Raw genomic sequence first — 20,976 nt, 5'->3', positions numbered from 1 at the left:
ATAGGAGACAACATCACATGCTAGTATTAATTTTACTTTAGTTTCCAGAGAGCTCTGCAGTTCACTGTTCCAAATATAAAACTGGGTTGCTTTTTGTTTTTCTATAAAGTCCACACTTAGAGTGCTTCAAAGTACTACCCCGAGGCACATCTCTGCACAGAAAGATGTTCCTATAATGCATTTCTAGAAGTGACTCGTGGGTAGACAGCACTGATTTGTATTAGCTGTCCTCAATATAACCATTTCTGTTTGCCACGAACACAATTCTCCTCCCTCAGCAAAACAACATGCATGTTCCAAATCAGGCTGTGATTTATGATTACCAAGTATGTGATATTTATCTGGATTATTTTAAAATGATATTCACCCTACCTCTAATGTTCTGTCTCAACATTTCACACTGCAGATGATAGCACACATGTCAATGAACACTTATCGACTATTACTGATATTGAAAAACTGCTTCCCGCCTTTCACCAACCACTGGCATTCCCTACAAACTACAAGTCTACAACCCTGTCTCAAAAACCCAAAAATAAATAAATAAATAAAATTAAAGGCATTTATTCACTATTTTCTTTTTTCCAAATTGATATTCAGAGTTCACTATAATCACTACACAAATCACTTATCTGCAAGTATGTTAAATCTTCATTTTTTTATTTCCAAATTTCATATCTATGTGCCTTGATAGCAATTGACTTTCATGTACTATGTTGAATACTGACTAGGCTTTTCCATAGAGTAACTCAGGCACCAACAGTCAGCAGTGCTGGGCTTGACACTGATCTATTTCTAACTTGCTTATGGGGAGATGAAGTAATCTGAGGCCAAAGCACATCAATACAAGAAGTATTGAGAAGCCTTATTGCTCCCTTGTACATTAAAAAATATATAATATACATATATATGTATAACACACACACATCTAGCTGTGGTGATGCATACCTTTAATTCTAGGACTGGAAGACAGAGACAGGTAGATCCTCTGTGAGTTCAAGGCCAGCCTGGTCTACATATTGAGTTCCAGGTCAGCTAGGAATATGTATGTATATATGTATATGCATAAATATGTATGTGTTTATGTAAGTATAAATGAAGACAATATTTTTGAGACAGGGTCTCATGTAGCCTAGGCTAGCTCAAACTCCATATGTAGCCTAGAATGATCTGAAAATTCCCTGTGCCTCTACCTCCTAAGTGCTGAGATTATAGGCGTGTATCATTACTAAAAGTACGTAATTTCTAATGGCATTAATATGTAACCAGTTTTTGTTTCCTCAATAAGGAGAAATTTAACTCAATTTCAACATGACTGGAGACACATGCAGCCTTTACGTGAGTGAGAACACTACCACTGCAAGCTTGACAAATCTTAAGTGGTATGTTGGGTGGTTTGAACTTAAAAAACCATGCAGTTTTTCCTGCAAACAGCCTAGGAAAGCCACCAATCTGTCTCAGATCACTTGTGTGAGTCTAGTTCTGTCTTTCAGCCTGCAAAGGAAATGTCTCCCCAGTCCCCGCCCGGACTCCCTGCAAAGGAAATGTCTCCCCAACTCCTGCCCGAGCTCCCTGCTGATGTTTTCCACTTTTCCTGTGCCTTACAAAAAACTTTCCCTTGGAAACCATTTTCCCTGGTTACTTCTTTGGCTGATTTTTCCACACAAAGAACTGAAGGCATTTATCCCCAAGGGAAGCAGCTATTTTAGATCTGACTAAGGAGTCAGCTAATATTTTCAACTTTCCCTTCTGTTCTTTGTTTTTAAAGAGAGTCTGGTTTTGTTTCACTTTCAGCGGGAGACTTAAATGACATCAAGCAAAGCCTACTTAGTTTAGATTTCCAGGTAAACATGTTTTAAATCTTAAGTTTCTACTACAGCATGTGGCGTGGTTTTATATCTGGGTATTTTGTGTGCAAATATGTTGAATCCTTAAAAAAATTGTCTCTGTATTAATAGACTGAAAAGTTAAACGAATGCTTTGTTTTGCTTACTTGTTTCTGTTCAGGATGACTTTGCCCCCAGTATTTCAAATGTTAAGGAATTATAAACTACTTTCATATGTTTAGATAGGATTATGTGATGAGTAGAATATCAACTGATTTGAAACTTTAATTTTCTCAGTTCTAAAGGAACATAAATATTTAATTAAAGCATTTTCCTCTTTAAGTTGGCTGGATAACATGAAGGATAACTTGTGACTTCATAGATAATATTGAAAATTATGGATACTTTTAAAGTTTACTTAAGACAAATGAAAAGTATTAATGGAGAAAATAAGTTAATCAGAGTTTATAGATATTCAATTTTTGGATAAATATAAAAGGTCAAAAAGTAAAAGCATTACTTGATGAAAGTGGTATTGTGATTAGAGTATCTAGAAACATGATTATAAAGTTGCTTATTAAATAAAAAGTCAAATTTATTCTATATTCAGTGAATATCAATTAGTATTGAGGGCCATTTCTTTCTTCCTTTCTTTCTTTCTTTCTTTCTTCCTCCCTTCCTTTTTCTTTTCTTTTCTTTCTTTTTTTTTCTTTTTTTTTTTTTTTAGACAGGGTTTCTCTGTAGCTTTGGAGCCTGTCCTGGAACTAGCTTTTGTAGACCAGGCTGGTCTAGAACTCACAGAGATCCACCTGAGGGCCATTTCTTAAAATATATTTAAACTAGATCCTAAGTTTGATTAAAGTAAGACAGTTTTGTCAATTTACTATTATACAAATCTATTTAGGTTTCAGGATTAAGTAAAAATGAGTTTATTTGGAACAGGAAGACAAACTAAGAAGGAAGGGGTCTCACGATGGCTATCCTGGGAGAGTGTGGCAGGTAGCTAAGCAGACATTTTCTCCTAGCACTCACTCAATTCCTTGACAAGTGGGTGCTTATAGGAGGCCCAGGGAAGGCATAATTCACCTTCATGGAGATCTCTGAAGATTATCTAGAGAGTCTCAGGTCCAGAACTAGATTTTTCATGACCCTCATATATTACACATATGACTGTCAAGAGAAAAAAGTCACTGTACATGTACGCGATACAAAATGTTCATATTGTGTGTCCATCAGGGCCCACTGCCCTATTTAGCAAATCCAGTGTTTTGTTTTTTGTTTTTCAAGATAAAGCTTCCATCTGCTCTGCCTCCTGAGTGCTGGGATTAAATGCGGGCGCCACCACTGCCTGGCTAGCAAATCCAGTGTTACCTGTCCCCACCCCCCACCCCGCTTACATCTTCATTGCTGCCACTGCTCCTGCTTTCCTACATTACTTCACTATAAGAGTTGACTCCATGCCAGGCGGTGGTGGTGCACACCTTTAATTCCAGCACTCAGGGAGCAGAGGCAGGCAGATCTCTGTGGGTTGGGGCCAGGCTCCAAAGCTATGGAAAAACCCTGTTTCAAATCAATCAATCAATGAAAGAAAGAAAGAAAGAAGGAAGGAAAGAAAGAAAGAAAGAAAGAAAGAAAAAAAGGTTGACTTCAGTTGTCAATAAGTTTGTTCCTTCTTTATATTCTGCAAACTAGTTTTTCTGAAACTAAAGCAGATCATGAAACTTTAAACATGACTTAATGTCAATGACCTAAAATAATTATTTTCAAATGATTGGAGTACTTATACAAATACCCTGCACCAAAGTTTGATGCTGGAGTTGACATCAAGACATCTCCAAGGTTGTTAGCTACAGAGTTCAGATGATTCAAGGGCAAGCCCATGAGAGTGAAACCAGGTAAAAACCTGGTTTAGGAGATTTTATTAGATAACGCTACATACAGAACTACTGAGATTCAAGAGAAGAAGCCAAATATACATTGTGCCTTCTAGTCTCTCAAGTTCCTAGAAACAACAGAAAATAGAAGATACGTTAGTAACGTGTGTGTGTGTGTGTGTGTGTGTGTATGTGCGCGCACGTACGTGCGTGCACACACGCACTGGGAAACAAGAAGAGCTCCTTATAAGGCAGAAACTGGAAAGTCATTCAAGGGAAGACAATAAATTTAAAGATGGAGAATGGGGCTGGGGATGTAGTTCAGTGTTATGGTTCTTGGCTAGCATCTTTAATGCCCTAGGCTTCATTCTTTCATTCCTAGTGTTGGGTAAGAAATGGAGAATGGTGGGATAAATCTTTGAATAAGCATGGAAAAGAATTAAGCACAGAGTTCATCAGACAAGAAAGGAAGTGTTAGGGTTTAAAGAATTTTAAGAAGGAAAAAAAAATCAATGTTATTGCTCATAGCAAACCTTACAAATGTTAAAGACATACTAAAAAGTAGAACATTTCTACAGGAAGGTAGAATAAAAATGCTTCCTACAGAGGGATGAGAACTGACTCACTTCTCTACAATACTTCAAGAATGGACCAAGTTGGGTATGGTAGCTAACACCTGTCATTCTAACACTTGGAGGCAGTGGCAGGAGGACCACCACAAGTTTAAGGTCAGCTTAGTCTACATTGTTAGTTCTAGGCTAGCCAGTTATACAGCAAGTCCCAGTAACAAAGGAAAACAAAGAATGAAAGAGAAGAAAAATAATCAGCTGGTATCTGAAAAGTATTCAGGGAAAAATTATTTTGAAGCTATAATTCTAGTTTCAACCAAACAAGATGTTTTCAGACTTTTAAGATTTACAATTTTTTTTTTTACCACATCTTAGAGAAAGTAATCCATATTTTTGCAAAGAACTAACAGTATCTGAAGGCGCTTTCTCTGGCAAGGAAAATGGATCTACTCATCTGCTGAGAACAAATAAGATTAAAAAACAGAACCAGTATTTGGAATAAGACTGAAATCCAGACTGACTCAGGTCTGAAATTGCTTTGTTTCTGCAAACATCTATGGATTCCAAAAGAGGTAGCTGAGAGTTTAATAGAGTTTTAAAATAGCTTCACAAGGCTGGGGAGAAACACAAAACAAAGACTAGAGACAGCAGTAGGGGCAATGAAATTCCTGCTTGTGACATTATCAAAATAAGACCCACAGTGTGATGATATTGGATACAGTGACATCCAGCTTCAAATCACTTGATGTATTATTGATAGTGTCTGTAACACCACACTCAAAATGTGAAAACCTTCTCTAGACAGAACATACATTACTCCAGGTCTTAATCTTTCATGAGTGTTTATATGATATCTGGCACGAATTCAAAAGGCATGAAAGGAAGAGTTGGAAGAACATGGCTAAAGTTCTAAAGAAAGATGATAAGCACAAACAAAAAGAGGGTTCTGAAAACCTGATCTTCAGATAGACTTAAAGACAAGCATGATGAAATATTCAAAAAGTAGAATATGACGTCAAAAACTGTAGTATAGAATTGAAAATAAAAATAGTTTACTGAAAACTAAAAATACAGTAAAAGAAATAAAGAGGACAACAGATGAATTTATTAAAGCATAAGCCACAACTGAAGAGAGTATTAATAAGCCACGTCACTTAGACTTGTGAGAATGAATCATGTGACAACAAAAGACCAAAAATACAAAAAAAAAAAGAGTGACATGGAAGACATGATGCAAAAGTTATCACACAAATGACTGTAGTTCTTAAAAGAGTAAAGTGCTAATGCATAGACACATGAGGGCTTAAAAACAACAATAACAAAACAAAACAACCCAAATCTGACCCCAAAAAAATCAGCATAATTCCAGCACTTGGGAAGCAGGGTAGGCAGATCTCTGTGAGTTCAAGGCCAGCCTGGTCTACAGAGTTACTTCCAGGACAGTCAAAGCTATACAAAGAACACCTGCCTCAAAAATCAAGCAAACAAACAAAAAACCCAAACAGCATGCATTCATGCTGTATCATGAATCTGAAATGTAATAAGATTGAGGAACCATGTCTTCTATGTGAATGGTCAGAAAAAATGCTATTTTTAAGGAAGTGGTTTGAGTTATGACTTCTCAGTTCAACCAACAAAGGAAGGCATGGTGCCATACTCCTGTGATCTCGCGAAAAGCCTTAGGAAAAAGGATTAGAAATTTAAGGTCATCCATGATTATCAGTAAGTTTGAGATCAACCTGGGCTCTAGGAGACCTTGTTTCAAAACAAAACAAAAAGTAGAATCAATACAAACAAAAAGATAGGAGTGGTATCTTGAAAATGCTAGCCACTATTAACCTAAAAATCAATCGAACAGTCGGGCATTGGTGGCACACGCCTTTAATCCCAGCAGTGGAGAGGCAGAGGCTGGAGGATCTCTGTGAGCTCAAGGCCAGCCTGGTCTACACAGAGCGAGTTCTGGACAGGCTCCAAAGCTACAGAAAAACCCTGTCTCTTGTTGTTTGTTTTGTTTTCTCAGTCCTAGCACTAGCTCTTGTAGACCAGGCTGGCCTTGTAGATTCACCTGCCTCTGCCTCCCAAGTGCTGGGATTAAAGGCATGCTCCACCACGGCATGGCAGAAACTCTGTCTCAAACAAACAAACTAGAATCTACCCAACAAACATGTACTTTGAGAATTAAGTATGAAAGCATTTTCAGTTGAAAGAAGAGAGTTGATCTGCAAAAGAACTGCACAGAATGAATTACTGTAAGATTTTTTTTTTATGAAAAGGAAAATTTGAATAAAGGTCTGGAGACACAGGAAAGAATGATAAGAAAAAGTTTAAGTGTTTAAGAGAGTCTAAGAAAATGGCTCTCAAATGTGATGCAGATTGTTTCGTAATGTCTGGAAGTACTCTAGGTTGTCATAACTGGAGAACGCGCTAGTGAATGAGGCCAGGGGGCCCAAATCTTGATAAGAGGTTCAAAATGTCTGATCTAATTGATTTTTTGATACAGAGCAATGACAACAATCTTCTTTGTTATATATTTGTTGTTTATTGTATTTGTACAAGTATGTAATGTTGTATATGTGAAGGTGAGAGGATAACTTGGGAAAGTCAGTGCTCACCTTCCATTGTGTGATTTCCTGGGGTCAAACTATTGTTACCATGATTGATGGTAAGCACCTTTATTCACTGAGCCATCTTGCCTGCCCCCAAAAATAAAGCAATCATTCATCATAATCTATAATCTCTATATATGGTATGCTTAACATATATAGAGAATTAAAGTATATGATAAAAATAGCTTTTATGCCAGAAGGGGTAACTGGAATTAAAGCCATTGAATTGCTCAGAAAGTGGTAAAAGTATAACATTAAGCATAAGTAGGTTGCATGTTCCAATCAAATACAACGATTGTCAGACTGCATTAAAATCCAAAGAGTATATGAAAAGTAAACTATGGAAAGGCTAAAAGCAAAATGCTTCAAAAATGCCAAGCATATATTACCAAAAGAAAGTAGCTACCTTAATAGACAAAGAAGCTCTTACTGGAGCACTAATGAAGATAAGGAAAGCCTCAACCTAATGATGAAAGCGCCAGGGAAATAAGACAACTCTGAAGCTGGATAGGCATATAACATAGCTTTAACCTTGATTAATAAACTTGACCAATCTAATTTATAAATGCCAAGCAACATAGGAGGCAAAATGGTAAGCTAAAAAAGAGACTCTACTAATAATTTATTTGTAAATTTGAAAATAAAATTAAGAATATAAAAATGCTTCCAAAAGATGTGTGACTAAGAATGTTCCTGAGTAGCCAGGCATGGTGATGTATACCTACATGTACATGTAACAACATGTGGGATGGAGAGGCAGAAAGATGAGGAATTCAAGGGTAACTTCAGCTACATAAAACAGCAAAGAACAGCCTAGACAGTAGTGAAACCTGTTTTTTTTTTTAAAAAAAAAGACTAAGAGAAATATTAAACTAACAGATACCAAATTTGTTAAGTAATTCACAAGATGAAAACGGGCTAAATAGACTATTTTTGAACCTACTGACATGTGTTCCCACATGCTAAGAATTTCTTGCTGACTGGGATGAAAGAGGTTGGGATATAATATATAGACTGTTCCCATTTATGTTTAAATAAATAAATTCATTTATATATAATAGATGTTTAAATATATATGAGTATATGTATCTAGAAGAGGCTATGAAAGATACACTGAATTTGCCAGGCAGTGGTGGCACATGCCATTAGTCACAGCACTTGGGAGGCAGCCTGGTCTACTGAGCTAGTGCCAGGACAGGCTCCAAAGCTAGAGAAACCCTGTCTCGAAAAACAAACAAAACAAACAAACAAAAAAATGAATTAAAAAGAAAACTGTGGACAAGCCTGGCCAAAGGAAGAACCTTCCAACAGTATTATATGGACAAGATAGTGAGGAAGGGGATACTGAATTCTCTACCAGTGGAAATAAATGCAGATGTCAGAGACTCAGTCAAAGTGAGCCGTATATAGTGAAGCAGCACTTGACCCATGTAGAATGCTAAGGAACAACAGGGTTACCTGAGCACCACCGAAATGCTGTGGTGCATGCTTTTGCCTAGGAGGCTGAGGCAGGAGGACTTCAAGTTTGAGGCCATATTGATACCTTAAAGAGACACTTGTCTCAGTGTGAAGAAAAGGCTGTAGGTGTCAGTCGAGTGATAGAGTGGTCATCTGGAATGGGAAAGATCTCGAGCTCAGTTCTCAGAAATGGGAAAAGAAACATCAACCTGAAGGGGGACCATAAACCAAACTCTTTGGAATATACAAGCTACATACTTGATACGGACAATGACATCAACATTACTGCCACATGCCAGATATTCAAACGAAGGATAACACATTTAGGCTATTCCTCCCTGACATGCTTATATACTAGAATTGGAAACAGATAAAGTGAAAAGTAAGTCTGGAATTAGGAGAAAAACTTTAAGAAGGAGGCTATCATATGAAACCTACAACTAATTTCTCACTCTTCCTTTTCATAACTAGCCATTGACTCCATTCAATTAAAATACAATATGTTTAGTCTATAATAACATTTCAGTGTTATAATTAAAACCTAGAGTAACTCCCAATCAGGGTTGTTCCACTTCAGCACTACCAATATTTTGCTCAGCTAACTCTTTGTTGCGGAAGACTGTACCCTGTAGGATGATTGGTAGTACTCTCTGCCTCTTCATACTGGATACCTGTAGAGCTGTTCCCAACCATGATGACTAAAATGTCTATGTGTCAGACATTGTTATATATCCCCTGGGGTACAAATCATCCCCAATTAAGAAACATTGTTCTAAGCTTTGAATAAAAACTTATGATCTTGAGTACAAATTATATGTCTTGCAGGCCTGATCTTGGCTTGTGGTACAAAGTCACAAACTACAAAATACAAAACAATACAAAGTCATAAAGAAAGAAAGATGCTATATTCCAATGAAACTTTATATTGAAACAATAAAATTTCAATTTCATATGATTTTTCATATCATGAAACTTTTTTATAATTTCATTTTTAATTTTTTAAAAACTAAATTTATTTATTTTTATCTATATGAGTGCTTTCTTTTTTTGTTTTTGGTTTTTCGAGACAGGGTTTCTCTGTGGCTTTGGAGCCTGTCCTGGAGCTAGCTCTTGTAGACTTGCCTGGCCTTGAACTCACAGAGATCTGCCGGCCTCTGCCTCTCCACTGCTGGGATTAAAGGCGTGTGCCACCAATGCCCGACTGTTCGATTGATTTTTAGGTTAATAGTGCTGGAATTAAAGGCATGTGTCACCACCTGGCTTATTTATTTATTTATTAATTATGAGTGCTTTCTTGCATGTATGTCTTTTGTGGATGCTGGGGAATCGAACCTGGGTCCTCTTTCAGAACACCTAGTGCTCTTAATTGCTGAGGCACCTCTCCAGCTCTTAATTTTTAAAATTACACTTACTATTTACCATGTGTGCATGTGAATGTGCATACATATGCACGCCACAGAGCACATGTGCTGGTAGGAGGAAATGTTTGAGTTATTTCTCTCCTTCCACTATGTGGGTCCCAAGGATGTTAAGTTTTGTGGCGAGCACCTTAACCTGCTAGGCCATTTCACCAGCCCTTCTTTTGCCTTTTTAAAAAGAACGAGAGATTGAATCCATGGTGTCATACATGTTTTAAAAAATTCTACCATAAGCTACAATTTTTGTCACCCAGACTGACCCCAATTTTCAACCTCCTGCATTGGACTGGATTATAGGTGTGCCACTATGCCTGGTCCAGATGGTGAATTTTTGCCAAAACAGCTGGCAGAATTAGGACTAGATTTGTGACAAGTGTGTAGATCAATTTGGGGAGAACTAAGAATTTAGCAACCCTGGGCCATCTGATCCATATATAGGGTAAACATTTTCATTATAAAGGCCTCATTCCATTTCTTTCGGCAGCACTTCAGAGATCCTTTTTCAGAGCAGACACCTTATCCACCACTGGGAATGTGAATTCCCAGTAATTCACATTGTATGCTATTACAAAATGACAGTGTGACTTAGCTTCTATTTTTTGAAATCATACAGAAACAATCTTAATTTTATAGATTGATATTATACCTGAAACCTGACTGGTTACAGAAGATTTTTAAGTAGATTCAACAAGATTTTCTATATTTTTGAAAAAAATTATTTTACTTTTTCCTGTTTAGACTAAATGAATTTTCAGCAAATACTGGTTTATAATTGCTAAGTCAGCAACTATGCCCTGTTTCTCATTAAAAATACATCTCTAGAGACTATAGAATGTTATTTATCTACAATCTAGATATTTTTAAAAGGGCAATCAAGGGTTTTATTGAAAGGTAGAGTAATAGCTTCCTGGAGTCCTGGATCTCTTTTGTTTACTGGTATTGTGCCACTACACTCCAGAGCACTAGAAAACCCCAGAGAACTGGTGGAGGTGAGAGAGTCCTCATCCTAGAGCGTTACAAGAAAACCTTACATTTCACTATGAGTTACTGCTACATGCAAGCTTCCTATGGTTGGCAATTACTATATGAAGTAAGTGCCTCTTACTGCTAACGCTGTGAGTTACTACAAGGAAGGGATGCTAGACTTGGTGCAGAGGTTCTTTATCTCTGGGAATGCTGACCACGAGGAGACTCAAGCAGAGGGCAATGGGAGGCTTCCAGGCCAAGGTGAAGGAGAGCACTAAAGATGCCTCAGCTGCTGACTTGAGAGGCTGTGGAAAATGCCAGCCTTGCCTGGAAGGCCTCACTGAGTTTGAACTCTCTGAAGGCAACTCTTGTGGTTACTGTGTGTGGAGGTGCACCAGCCTATCTGTCACAATGCTGCTGTTAAATCAAAAACAAAACAAATAAACAAACAAACACTATTTCTTAAATTCATTTTTAGCTTTACTACACACAGGGAGCTGAACTAGTCTTGATTATGTTACTTGTTCTGGAGCCAAAAGGAAGGTTCATTTGGTTAAACACTTGCCTTCTAAGTGTGAGAACCTTGTGTTAGAGTGCCTAAAACCCACGTAAAAATAGGATACAGTGGTATGTTCCTATAATCCCAGCACTAGGGGTGGGGACAGATGGATCCCTGAGTCTCAAAGGCTAAGCAATTTGGCCTTAGTGGTAAACTTCAGGCAAATGAAAAACCTTGTCTCAAAGCAGGTGATCAGCATTCCTGAGGATGACCTCCATATGCCTATATGCACACTCATCCACATGTAAAGCACTACCCTCCCTGAAAAATAAAAAGTTCAGGGCTGGGGAAATGGCTCAGTGGGTAAAGTGCTTATTGCAAAAGCAGGAAATCTCACATCTGTAACCTTCGTGCTAAGGGCATGGTTGGGGGTGAGACAGATCTCCAGATGCTGGCAAGCCAGCAGAGCCAATTGGTAAGCTCTGGGTTCTGTGAGAAACCCAGTCTCAAAAGATAAGGTGGAGAGCGACTGAGGAAGTCACCTAGTGCTGATCTCGTTCCTTGATATGCACAGGTGCACACATACACACCTCCCCAACACACTCTAAAAATAAAAAAAATGCTATTTCACAGTCACTTTTATAAAGAATAGTCATGCACTACACCCCAGGGGGAAAAAAAAAAGAGCACAAGTAGCAATGAACATAACAGAAGAGGTGTGGGTGATACTCTAGCAGATAGGTAGTGAGAAGCAGCTGCCCAAACTCTACAGCACTTTGGGGAACAGAGGTCTGCTGCTGCAGGCGTTTGCATTTTACATCTATGGCGGATTCAAGATTACAGTAAATAAGTGAATAATTAGGACAGAGAAAAATCTAAAAAGGGTTAGATATTTACTATTTGACACTTTATAGAAAATCTTGGCTCAGATCTTGTCTAGAGATAGATATTCCAAAATCTGATGGGGCAGTAATATTGACCAATTCAGACCACACATCAATCACACTGATACTACTCCCAAAAGCCTGCCTGCTGCTTCATAAGCCAACTAGGTCAATTTTCTGAAGTAAAAATGTAGTCACTACTAACTTGAAATTTTGTTTCCTTTTAGAAGTTTGTTGGTAAAAAAAAAAGAATCAAGCATGAAGCATGCAGTCTTGTTTTGTCTCATTCTGCTTATCATTTTCCAAACTGATTGTGAACGAAGTGAACACGGTACTGGAAAGCAGAGGAGGAGGATACATCAGAGAAGACTCAGGAAAAGCTCCTCACTCCACCACAGAGCAAACAAGCAGCTTGGAAATCAGCAAACTGCTGCTGCAGCAGAAGCTACATTACCCATTACCAACTCTGACTACAGTGTGGAGGAAAACTTAGAATCCCTTCTAAGTCCTCTTGGGGTAGAATCAAGTTACAATGTGTTACCAGGTAAGAGAATGTATGAGGGGAAAACATCTCCATGAACTGAACTCTCCAAAGGGGGGAAATTAAGTTTTTGTGCTACCTTTTCATATATAAACGCAAATTTTAAAATAATTTTTAAAAGTATTCAAGAGGGCTGGAAAGATGACTACTATTCCATAGGACCCAAATTCAATTCCCAGAACCCACTTGGCAGCTGACAACTGTCTGTGGCTCTAGTTCCAGGGATCTGACATGCTCACAAAGACACACAGGCAGGCAAGACATCAATGCATACAAAATAAAAATAAATATTAAAAAGCATTCAAGGAAAATACTTACATAAATTGCTGAGAAAAACCGATTTCACAGTATAAAATCATAATTATCATATGGGTACAAGTGATCAAATTAATAATACAAACAATATATGTATCAATTAGTAAAACCCCTTTCACTTTTAATAACATCATCTAGAGTAGAAGTCAATCAAATGACTTTGATACAGGGTTATTTAAACAGTTTCAACACAAGGTTTTGTTAGGTAAAATGGAACAAAAACCACTGAATTTATTTTATACAGAATACTGATTTTTTTTTAAATTTGTTTTTACAAGACAGGGTTTCTCTGTGTAACAGCTCTGGCTGTTCTAACGCTTGCTCTGTAAATCAGGCTGGCCTAGAACTCAGAAGTCCACCTGCCTCTGCCTCCTGAGTGCTGGGATACTGATGCTTTTTGTTGTTATTGTTTTGTTTTCAAGACAGGGTTTCTTTGTGGCTTTGGAGCCTGTCCTGGAACTAGCTCTTGTAGACCAGGCTGGTCTTGAACTCACAGAGATCTACCTGCCTATGCCTCCCAAGTGCTGGGATTAAAGGGGTGTGCCACCACCGCCAGTGATACTGATTTTTTAAAGAATGAAAAGACTGTAAATTCTGCCAAAGTTCTCAACTAATTATTTTTTTTGAAACTAGCTTTTAATGATGAACAGTTTTCCAAGTTTGGAAGAAAAAAACCATTAAAATATATATATATATATATATTTATATATATATAAAACCATTAAAATATATATTTAATTGTTGCCAATAAATAAAACTTTGAAAAAACAAAAAATAAAAATCACCACATAATCCTCTGTAGCCAGTATTTCATACCTTGTCTCAACAAATCCATTAGTCTTATTCTTTCATGAAGTTAACAGAAACAAAATTATATGAAAAAAGAAAAATTAGGCTATATTTGTTAAAAATATAAATGACTAGTGCATCCATCCAGTGTTAAGAACAAAGATATCTTAGTTAAATGAAAAGCTAGCCTAGTTATATGAGGAAATTAAAAGCCCCCAAACTAGCATGCATAATGTGATTTCACATACTTAATATTTTATTTTAAAATTTATTTTTATTTTTATTCATTATTTGTGTGTGCCAGATATGTGCATGTATGTGGGTACTACATATCACAGCACATATGTGAAGGTCAGAAGACAACCTTAAGAAGTCAATTTTCTCCTTCCATGGTATGCACCTTTACCACTGAGTCATCCTTGCTGGCAAAAATTATTTTTGATGAAAAGTATTATTTATTCAAAAATATTTAGGGACTGGAGAGATGGCTTAGTGGTGAAGAACTCTTGCAGAGGGCTGGAGTTTGGTTCCTAGTACCCATAATACTGGGTAGCTCACAACTACCCATAATTCTATTTTTAGGAGATTCTATATTTTATTCTAGTTTCCATGGGCACTGTACTCATATGTACAAACCTACAAGCAAATACACAGTTAAAAATAAAATATAAAAAGTTGTATTTAAAAATTAGTATACAAAGTATTAGGTTTCATTGTGGCACTTTCAAACCTATTTTTGTTGATCCTCCTCTTCCCCCTTTCTGCCCCTCCCCCTCCCAGGGCACTCTCTTATGCTTTCATTTTACATGTGTTCCATTACTTTCCTATTTTTATAACCTATACCAACACTCACACCCATATATATATATGTATATATATATGGATGTGAGTTATATTATATAAACACATAAAAATTAAAAGAATTAACATAAGAGAAAATAGAAGAAAATAAGACTATATTGGGGCTGAAGTGGTTAAGAGCCCTTGCTGCTCTTAGAGAAGAACCATGTTCAGTCTCCAGCACCCAAAAGGTGGTTAACAGCAGTCTGCAATTAAAGTTTCAAGGGATGCTTTCTTCTGACTTTTGAGAGCATTGCATGCAAGTGGTATACACACATACACACACACACACACACACACATACACGCATGCACACAAAACATGAACACACATAAAAAATTCTTTAAAAATAAAAGTTATACTGAGGTAATTCAGATTCAGAAAGACAAATTACCACATGTTCTCATATGTAGATCTGATTTACTTTTTTGAGATGGGGAGTTTCACTATGTTGCCTTAAAATCCTAGACCACAAAATCCTCCTGCCTCAGCCTCCTTAGTTGGGACTACAATAGGTACAAGTCACTGGCTTAAATTAAAACAGAAAACACACTGCCAACAAGCTGAGTCACAACGTGTCAAACTTCTACAGTTTTAAGTAAATGAGAAATGATTGTGTTTTGAAGGTTGTTTGTCCATTGCCAAAATTTAGCCTATCTTGACAGATAGATACAAGACAGACAGGAAATCCAAAGTCAAGTTACAAGGAGGTCACTCAGCAGCAAAAAGAAGAAACAATGAAAAGTATTTTAGACAGCAAGTCTGTTGGGCATTTAATCTGTGCACACTGTATACAGATCTCTATTCTCAGGTAGTTCTATCATTTTGACTTTGCATTATATTTTTGCCCATTCATGGATTCTGATAATCACTGAAGACATTTAAGTATGTGTTCCTACTAGGCATGGTGGCATGCTCTTTTAATCCTAGCACTCAGGGGGCAGAGGCAGGTGGTTATCTTCTGAGTCTGAGGCCAGCCTGGTCTACATAGTGAGTTCCAGGACAGCCAGCACTATGTAATAGAGTCTCTCTCTCTCTCTCTCTCTCTCTCTCTCTCTCTCTCTCTCTCTCTCTCTCTCTCTCAATCAACCAGTCTGTCTGTCCATCAGTTAGTCAGTCAATCAGTGTTCTCTTTTTCCCCTAGGAAAGAAAGGACACTGCTTTGTAAAGGGAATGATCATGTACAACAATGCCGTCTGGTCTCCTGAGCCCTGCATCACCTGCCTCTGTTCAAATGGAAGAGTACTTTGTGATGAAACTGTGTGTCACCCCAAGACGTGCCCCTATACCATTAAGCCAGAAGGAGAATGCTGCCCCATCTGTTCTGATGCTGGTATACAATATAAAACAAACTACCACAGATAATAGTCTTTAACTATTTGCTTTTATTTTATCATTACATTAAGGTATAAATTATTATAAACGTAGTCATCAAGATACTTGAAAAGCAGCTCAGTGACAATAAGCAGAACTATCTAGAAAATGTATTTAGGACACAGAGATTGTGGCTCTAGAGTTCTAATTCTTAGACTGAGTCAAGCTGAACCTGATTCTATTTCATGTGTGAATGTTATAAGGTTTTAGAGACACAGCAACAGAATTCCTACAATAAACCCTGACTTATTAACTAGTTCAGGATTTCACTTGGGTCTGTCTGTATATGCATCATCCTATTAATGATTAACTAATCAACCGATTAATCAAGCTTGTCAGGAGTATACTAATCACTATTATGAGAACAATGAGTGCTTTATAATCAGAGCAAACAAAGCCTCAACCCTCCATCAGCCCACAGGCAGCAAGGATTTCAACAGTGGTCTGAGAAATCCCAACAAAACACAGGTGTGGACTGGGGCTTGGTTTTCTTGGGTAGCACTTCTGTATAGGAGATGATAGCATCGGTTTCTGTAGATGCTTGCTGATCTGTTCTCAAATGAGACATATTCCTGAACAAGTGGGGGTGCACTCTGGAGGTTGGTTTAGGCCTCCTGGAAGAAAACTTAGCTAGTGACTTATGACAATAAACAGCTGAAAATCCGGGTGGTGTGACACATGCCTTTAATCCCAGCACTCGGGAGGCAGAGGCAGGCAGATCTCTGTGAGTTCGAGGCCAGCCTGGTCTACAAGAGCTAGTTCTAGGACAGGTTCCAGATTGACAGGTTTCTCTTGTCAATATCAAGGCAGATTGTTCTCCCCTCCCCTACAGATGACCAGAAGACACACATCTACAAAAGTCTCCTGTCAGGAGGAACTTCAGAATCTTTAGAAGCTGTTCTTTGCTTCACACTGTCATTATTTCATTATGGCACTGTACTTTATTTTGAGACAGGTTCTCACTGTGTAGCTGGGGCTGGCCTGAAACTTGCTGTGTAAGACCAGGCTGGCCTCGAAGTCATAGAAATTCCTCTGTCTCTGATTCTGCTACCCAAGTGCTGGGATTAAAGACATGAACCAACAAGGCTGACACAAAGCATTATACTTTTAAAAAACTGTTAGAAGGTGCGCTCATCAAAACTGTCTTTTCTAAGTAAAATACAAGGCTATTACAGGCAAACTTCAGAAATTGTTATATATTTTTCAAAGGATTTTGAGTCTTCTTGAAATGTAGTTATTTTAGGTAAGGAAACCTAGACACAGAAAGGATTTTAAAAGTTTAAATATGATATCTTTAGTTTTCACTTAACAAATTCCCTCTCTTCTGCGTGTTTTGTTGTAGATGTTAAAGAAAAATTCATCAAGCCAGGTGGTGGTGGCACACACCTTTAATCATAGTACCTGGGAGGCAGAAACAGGTGGATCTCTAAGTTTCAGGCCAGTCTAGTCTACAGAGCAAGTTCCAGGATAGCCAGGGCTACATAGAGAAACCCTACAAAAGAGAAATAATGTTAGTTAACTTCAAGGAAAAACTTCAACTGCATTTTATCTTTACATAGCCATCAAAGGGAATATTTGTTAACTTCATTTACATTATGGTCTTTTCCATTTATTAACATCATCAACTCACCCATTACTTTATCCTTCTGTTCTCATTAGTTTCCTATTCTCTACTCAGTGGTAGAACATTAAATGATAAAACTGAATTTTCTGGTGATTCTTCAGAACAAAGAGAATTCACTAACATGCTTCACAAGCAAGTGAAACCTCCTCAGATGGAAATGGACCAAGTAGTTATAAAAGAAGCTCTTCAATCCAAGGAGGAAGAAGAAGACATTAAAGAACACATGGAGCACAAGAAAGAAACCTCTGTGCCTACTACACTTCACAGTGATGAGGAAAGAGTGGAGGGAAAGCTGAGGCCTGAGGAGGAAAGGCGGTCAGCACGTCAACCACTCTACCATGGACGAGGGGAGGAAGAGGATGATGATGAGGAGTCTGAAGGGGAAAGAGAGAAGGAAGAGGAGGATGCCATAAGAGGAGATGTGTTCCGAATGTCCCCCAGGTTAATGCCTGGTACTCCAAGAGGGAGGCCACGCCTGCCCGGAAGCTGCGCCCTGTCCTACAAGACCATCAGCTGCATTCATGCGGCCTTCACCCAGATCCCACCAATAACTGCGCCAGAAGTAACAAGCCTGGAGTTGGCTGGTAAGAGATGATGACTTATTTTGGGTTCAGATATAAATGGTGAATTTTACTGCCCTATGAATATTACTTTGATTTAATAGGAACTTATTTTCATCGTCTTCACACAGATAACTGCAGCAGAGATGGGCACAGTGAAGAATGTCTCAGGTTTAGAGAGAACTCTAACCAAATGGTGATTTTCCAATGAGCATTTTAAAAATTAGCATTAATAGGAAAAACTTTGTCTATGTGATAAAACTTTACTTATAATGTATAGTTCTACATGTTTCTACAGAGGTAAACACTACCACAGTTCAGATCAAGAATATTTCCATCACTCCCCAAATCCCACTTATCTCCATCTCCTCCAGTTGTTGGCCACCACAGAAACTGATCTGACCTGTTTCTGTGTTTATTGATTTGATTTTTGAGTTTCACTAAATAGAATCACACAGTAAGCAGCCTTGTAGTTCAACATCTAATGCTTTAAAAATCATTAGTTCATTTTCTTTAATGCTGAGCGGTATCCTACTGTACAAATCAGCTAGAGAATGATTTTTTTCCAGCTTATGGCAATTTTGTATGTAGCAGCTAAACATCCATATACTGATGTTTGTGGGGCTCTATACCTTCATTCTTCATTATTCCTAGAAGCAGCACAATGGGCTGAGATATATGGCAACACACTTATGAAACTACCCAACACGTTCTAAGGTGGTTGTCCCGTTGCCGCAAGCAGTTACAGCTATTCCACAACCTCAGCAATTGCATTATCAGCTGTTTTCTTTCCTTTAGCCATTTCAATGAGAATGTGGTGACCAGACCTTTTGCCCATGTCTCTATCAGGCTCCCAGGGAAAGTTCTGAGTGGTGGAGCATTAAGATCATATTTGCATGTTTCCTTCATATTTTTCCATTGCCATTTCCCTGAACTTGGAAACATGATGCTTTTTATATCCAAGAAATCAAAGAAGATCACTCAGTGTCTGTATGTTTCCTTCTCTGTATAAGAAGTACAGGGAGCTGAGTGGTGGTGGCGCACGCCTTTAATCCCAGCACTCGCGAGGCAGAGGCAGAGGCAGGTGGATTTCTGTGAGTTCGAGGCCAGCCTGGTCTACAGAGCGAGTGCCAGGGCAGGCTCCAAAGCTATAGAGAAACCCTGACTCTTAAAAGAAAAAAAAAAAAAGGTACAGGGTGCCACACCAGCACGGCAACTGTCGTTCTTCTGAGCGAGGGACGTCGGGATTAACACGTAACACAACTTCAGGTTCTACAGACAAGCCTCTATTCCACTTTCTCACACAGTATATATAGCCCTCAGAAGGGAAGGCCAAGACAGGAAAAGCAGGAAGCTCATCACCATAACTCAATGGCTTAGGGGTAAACATCTTTAGAACCATTGCTGAAAACAACAGATTGTTCCTGTTTTTGTTCCTGTTTTTGTTCCTGTTTTCAACCAACTGCAAGAGTGCAAAACAGATCAAGTGGGGGTGCGAAGGCCTGTCCTCTAGGGACCCAACAGGGAAATGGCAGTGGAAAAATATGAAGGAAACAGTTTCTGTATAGCCTCACAGAAACACAAACCTTTGTTGTAAATGCACATTGCTACTAGCCTTGTCTAGCAGATTATTGTAGTTATTTTAAGTAGATTCATTTGAAACATGAGGTTCTAACCAAGACACACTTTAGACTGTTAAATTGTTTCATTCTAATCTTGCTATTTTTCCAAGTATGCATTTGTTTATATATTCTGTCCTTGTTCTGAATATTGCTTTCCTTTCCATATAAAGCTTGTTCTTAAATTTCATGTATACAGAAACATGCACACACATTTAAGTATATATGTACATGTCTATATATGCACATGTTTCTAATATAACTATTGTACATCCTAGGGAATTCAATCATTTCCATTCCGGACGAAGCATTTAATGGATTACCAAATTTGGAAAGGCTTGATCTGAGCAGAAATAATATCACTTCTTCAGGCATAGGTCCAAAAGCATTCAAGGTATACACTTCTATTAATATGCAACAAGATGACTGCTACTGGCTTTAGTTGGAGGTGGGGAAGGGAAAAATAAGCAAAAAGGTTTTTATTGTTAATTTTTTCTACATTAAGTTTCTTCTCTGATGTCCTTAAATTATATCAAGTTTTCTTTTGCTTATAATTTTTGCTCTACATATGTTAATCTTATGGGAAGAGTGGCAACAATAAGATCAGACATAACTAATGTTTTGAATTTAAAGAATAGTTTCTTTGGGCTGGAGAGATGGCTCAGAGATTAAGAGCACTGACTGCTCTTCCAGAGGTCCTGAGTTCAATTCCCAGCAACCACATGGTGGCTCACAGCCATCCATAATGAGATCTGGTACCCTCTTCTGGCAAGCAAGCATACATGGAAGGAATGTTGTATACATAATAAGTAAATTAAAAAAAAGAAATTGGTCACTTTCATAATAATAATGTGGTAAACAGAGGATATTAATATTTAAAAAAGAATAGTTTCTTCCCAGTAGGTGAAAATACATTGAAGTCTGGTCTCTTGGTGTGAAGACTTGTCCAATAATAAAAGAGAGCATATTTGGGGACCTCTATTAATATGGTCAGACCAGCAAGGTGAAGCTTTCTTATTTTTGCACAGTAGACATAATGTGATGAAGAATATTTTGGCAGCAAGAGTTTAAAAAACAAATGATCTCAATGAATATTAGGATGAGATAGATTTGGAGGAGGAGTGAAAGAGAAAGGACAGCAAATGTACAAAGAAAACCTTTGAAGAAAACTGATTTGACCAGAAGGTCTTCTTTTGAAAAAGGAGAAAATACTC

The 20,976-nt window shown here is 37.9% G+C and overlaps 2 protein-coding genes across 5 annotated transcripts in view; one reads left to right on the top strand and one right to left on the bottom strand.

Annotated features, from left to right (window-relative positions):
* Cenpp (centromere protein P) overlaps positions 1-20,976 on the bottom strand; it is a 198,157-nt gene that overhangs the window by 37,082 nt on the left and 140,099 nt on the right. The window lies entirely within an intron of this gene.
* Ecm2 (extracellular matrix protein 2) overlaps positions 1,554-20,976 on the top strand; it is a 35,769-nt gene continuing 16,346 nt past the window's right edge. Inside the window, exons 1-5 of one of the 2 annotated variants that reach the window (XM_048432995.3) lie at positions 1,554-1,844; positions 12,328-12,644; positions 15,730-15,918; positions 17,619-18,167; positions 20,041-20,156. In XM_048432995.3, coding sequence (XP_048288952.3) covers positions 12,359-12,644; positions 15,730-15,918; positions 17,619-18,167; positions 20,041-20,156 — 1,140 coding nt within the window. In that variant the 5' untranslated portion in view covers positions 1,554-1,844; positions 12,328-12,358. The remainder of the gene's footprint in view (positions 1,845-12,327; positions 12,645-15,729; positions 15,919-17,618; positions 18,168-20,040; positions 20,157-20,976) is intronic. The other variant, XM_048432996.3, reaches the window with a different exon arrangement.

This window comes from Myodes glareolus, chromosome 14 (assembly GCF_982192425.1).
Source record: "Myodes glareolus chromosome 14, mMyoGla1.1, whole genome shotgun sequence".
Classification (NCBI taxonomy): Eukaryota; Metazoa; Chordata; class Mammalia; order Rodentia; family Cricetidae; genus Myodes; species Myodes glareolus.
This window is presented reverse-complemented; position numbering and strand designations above follow the sequence as displayed.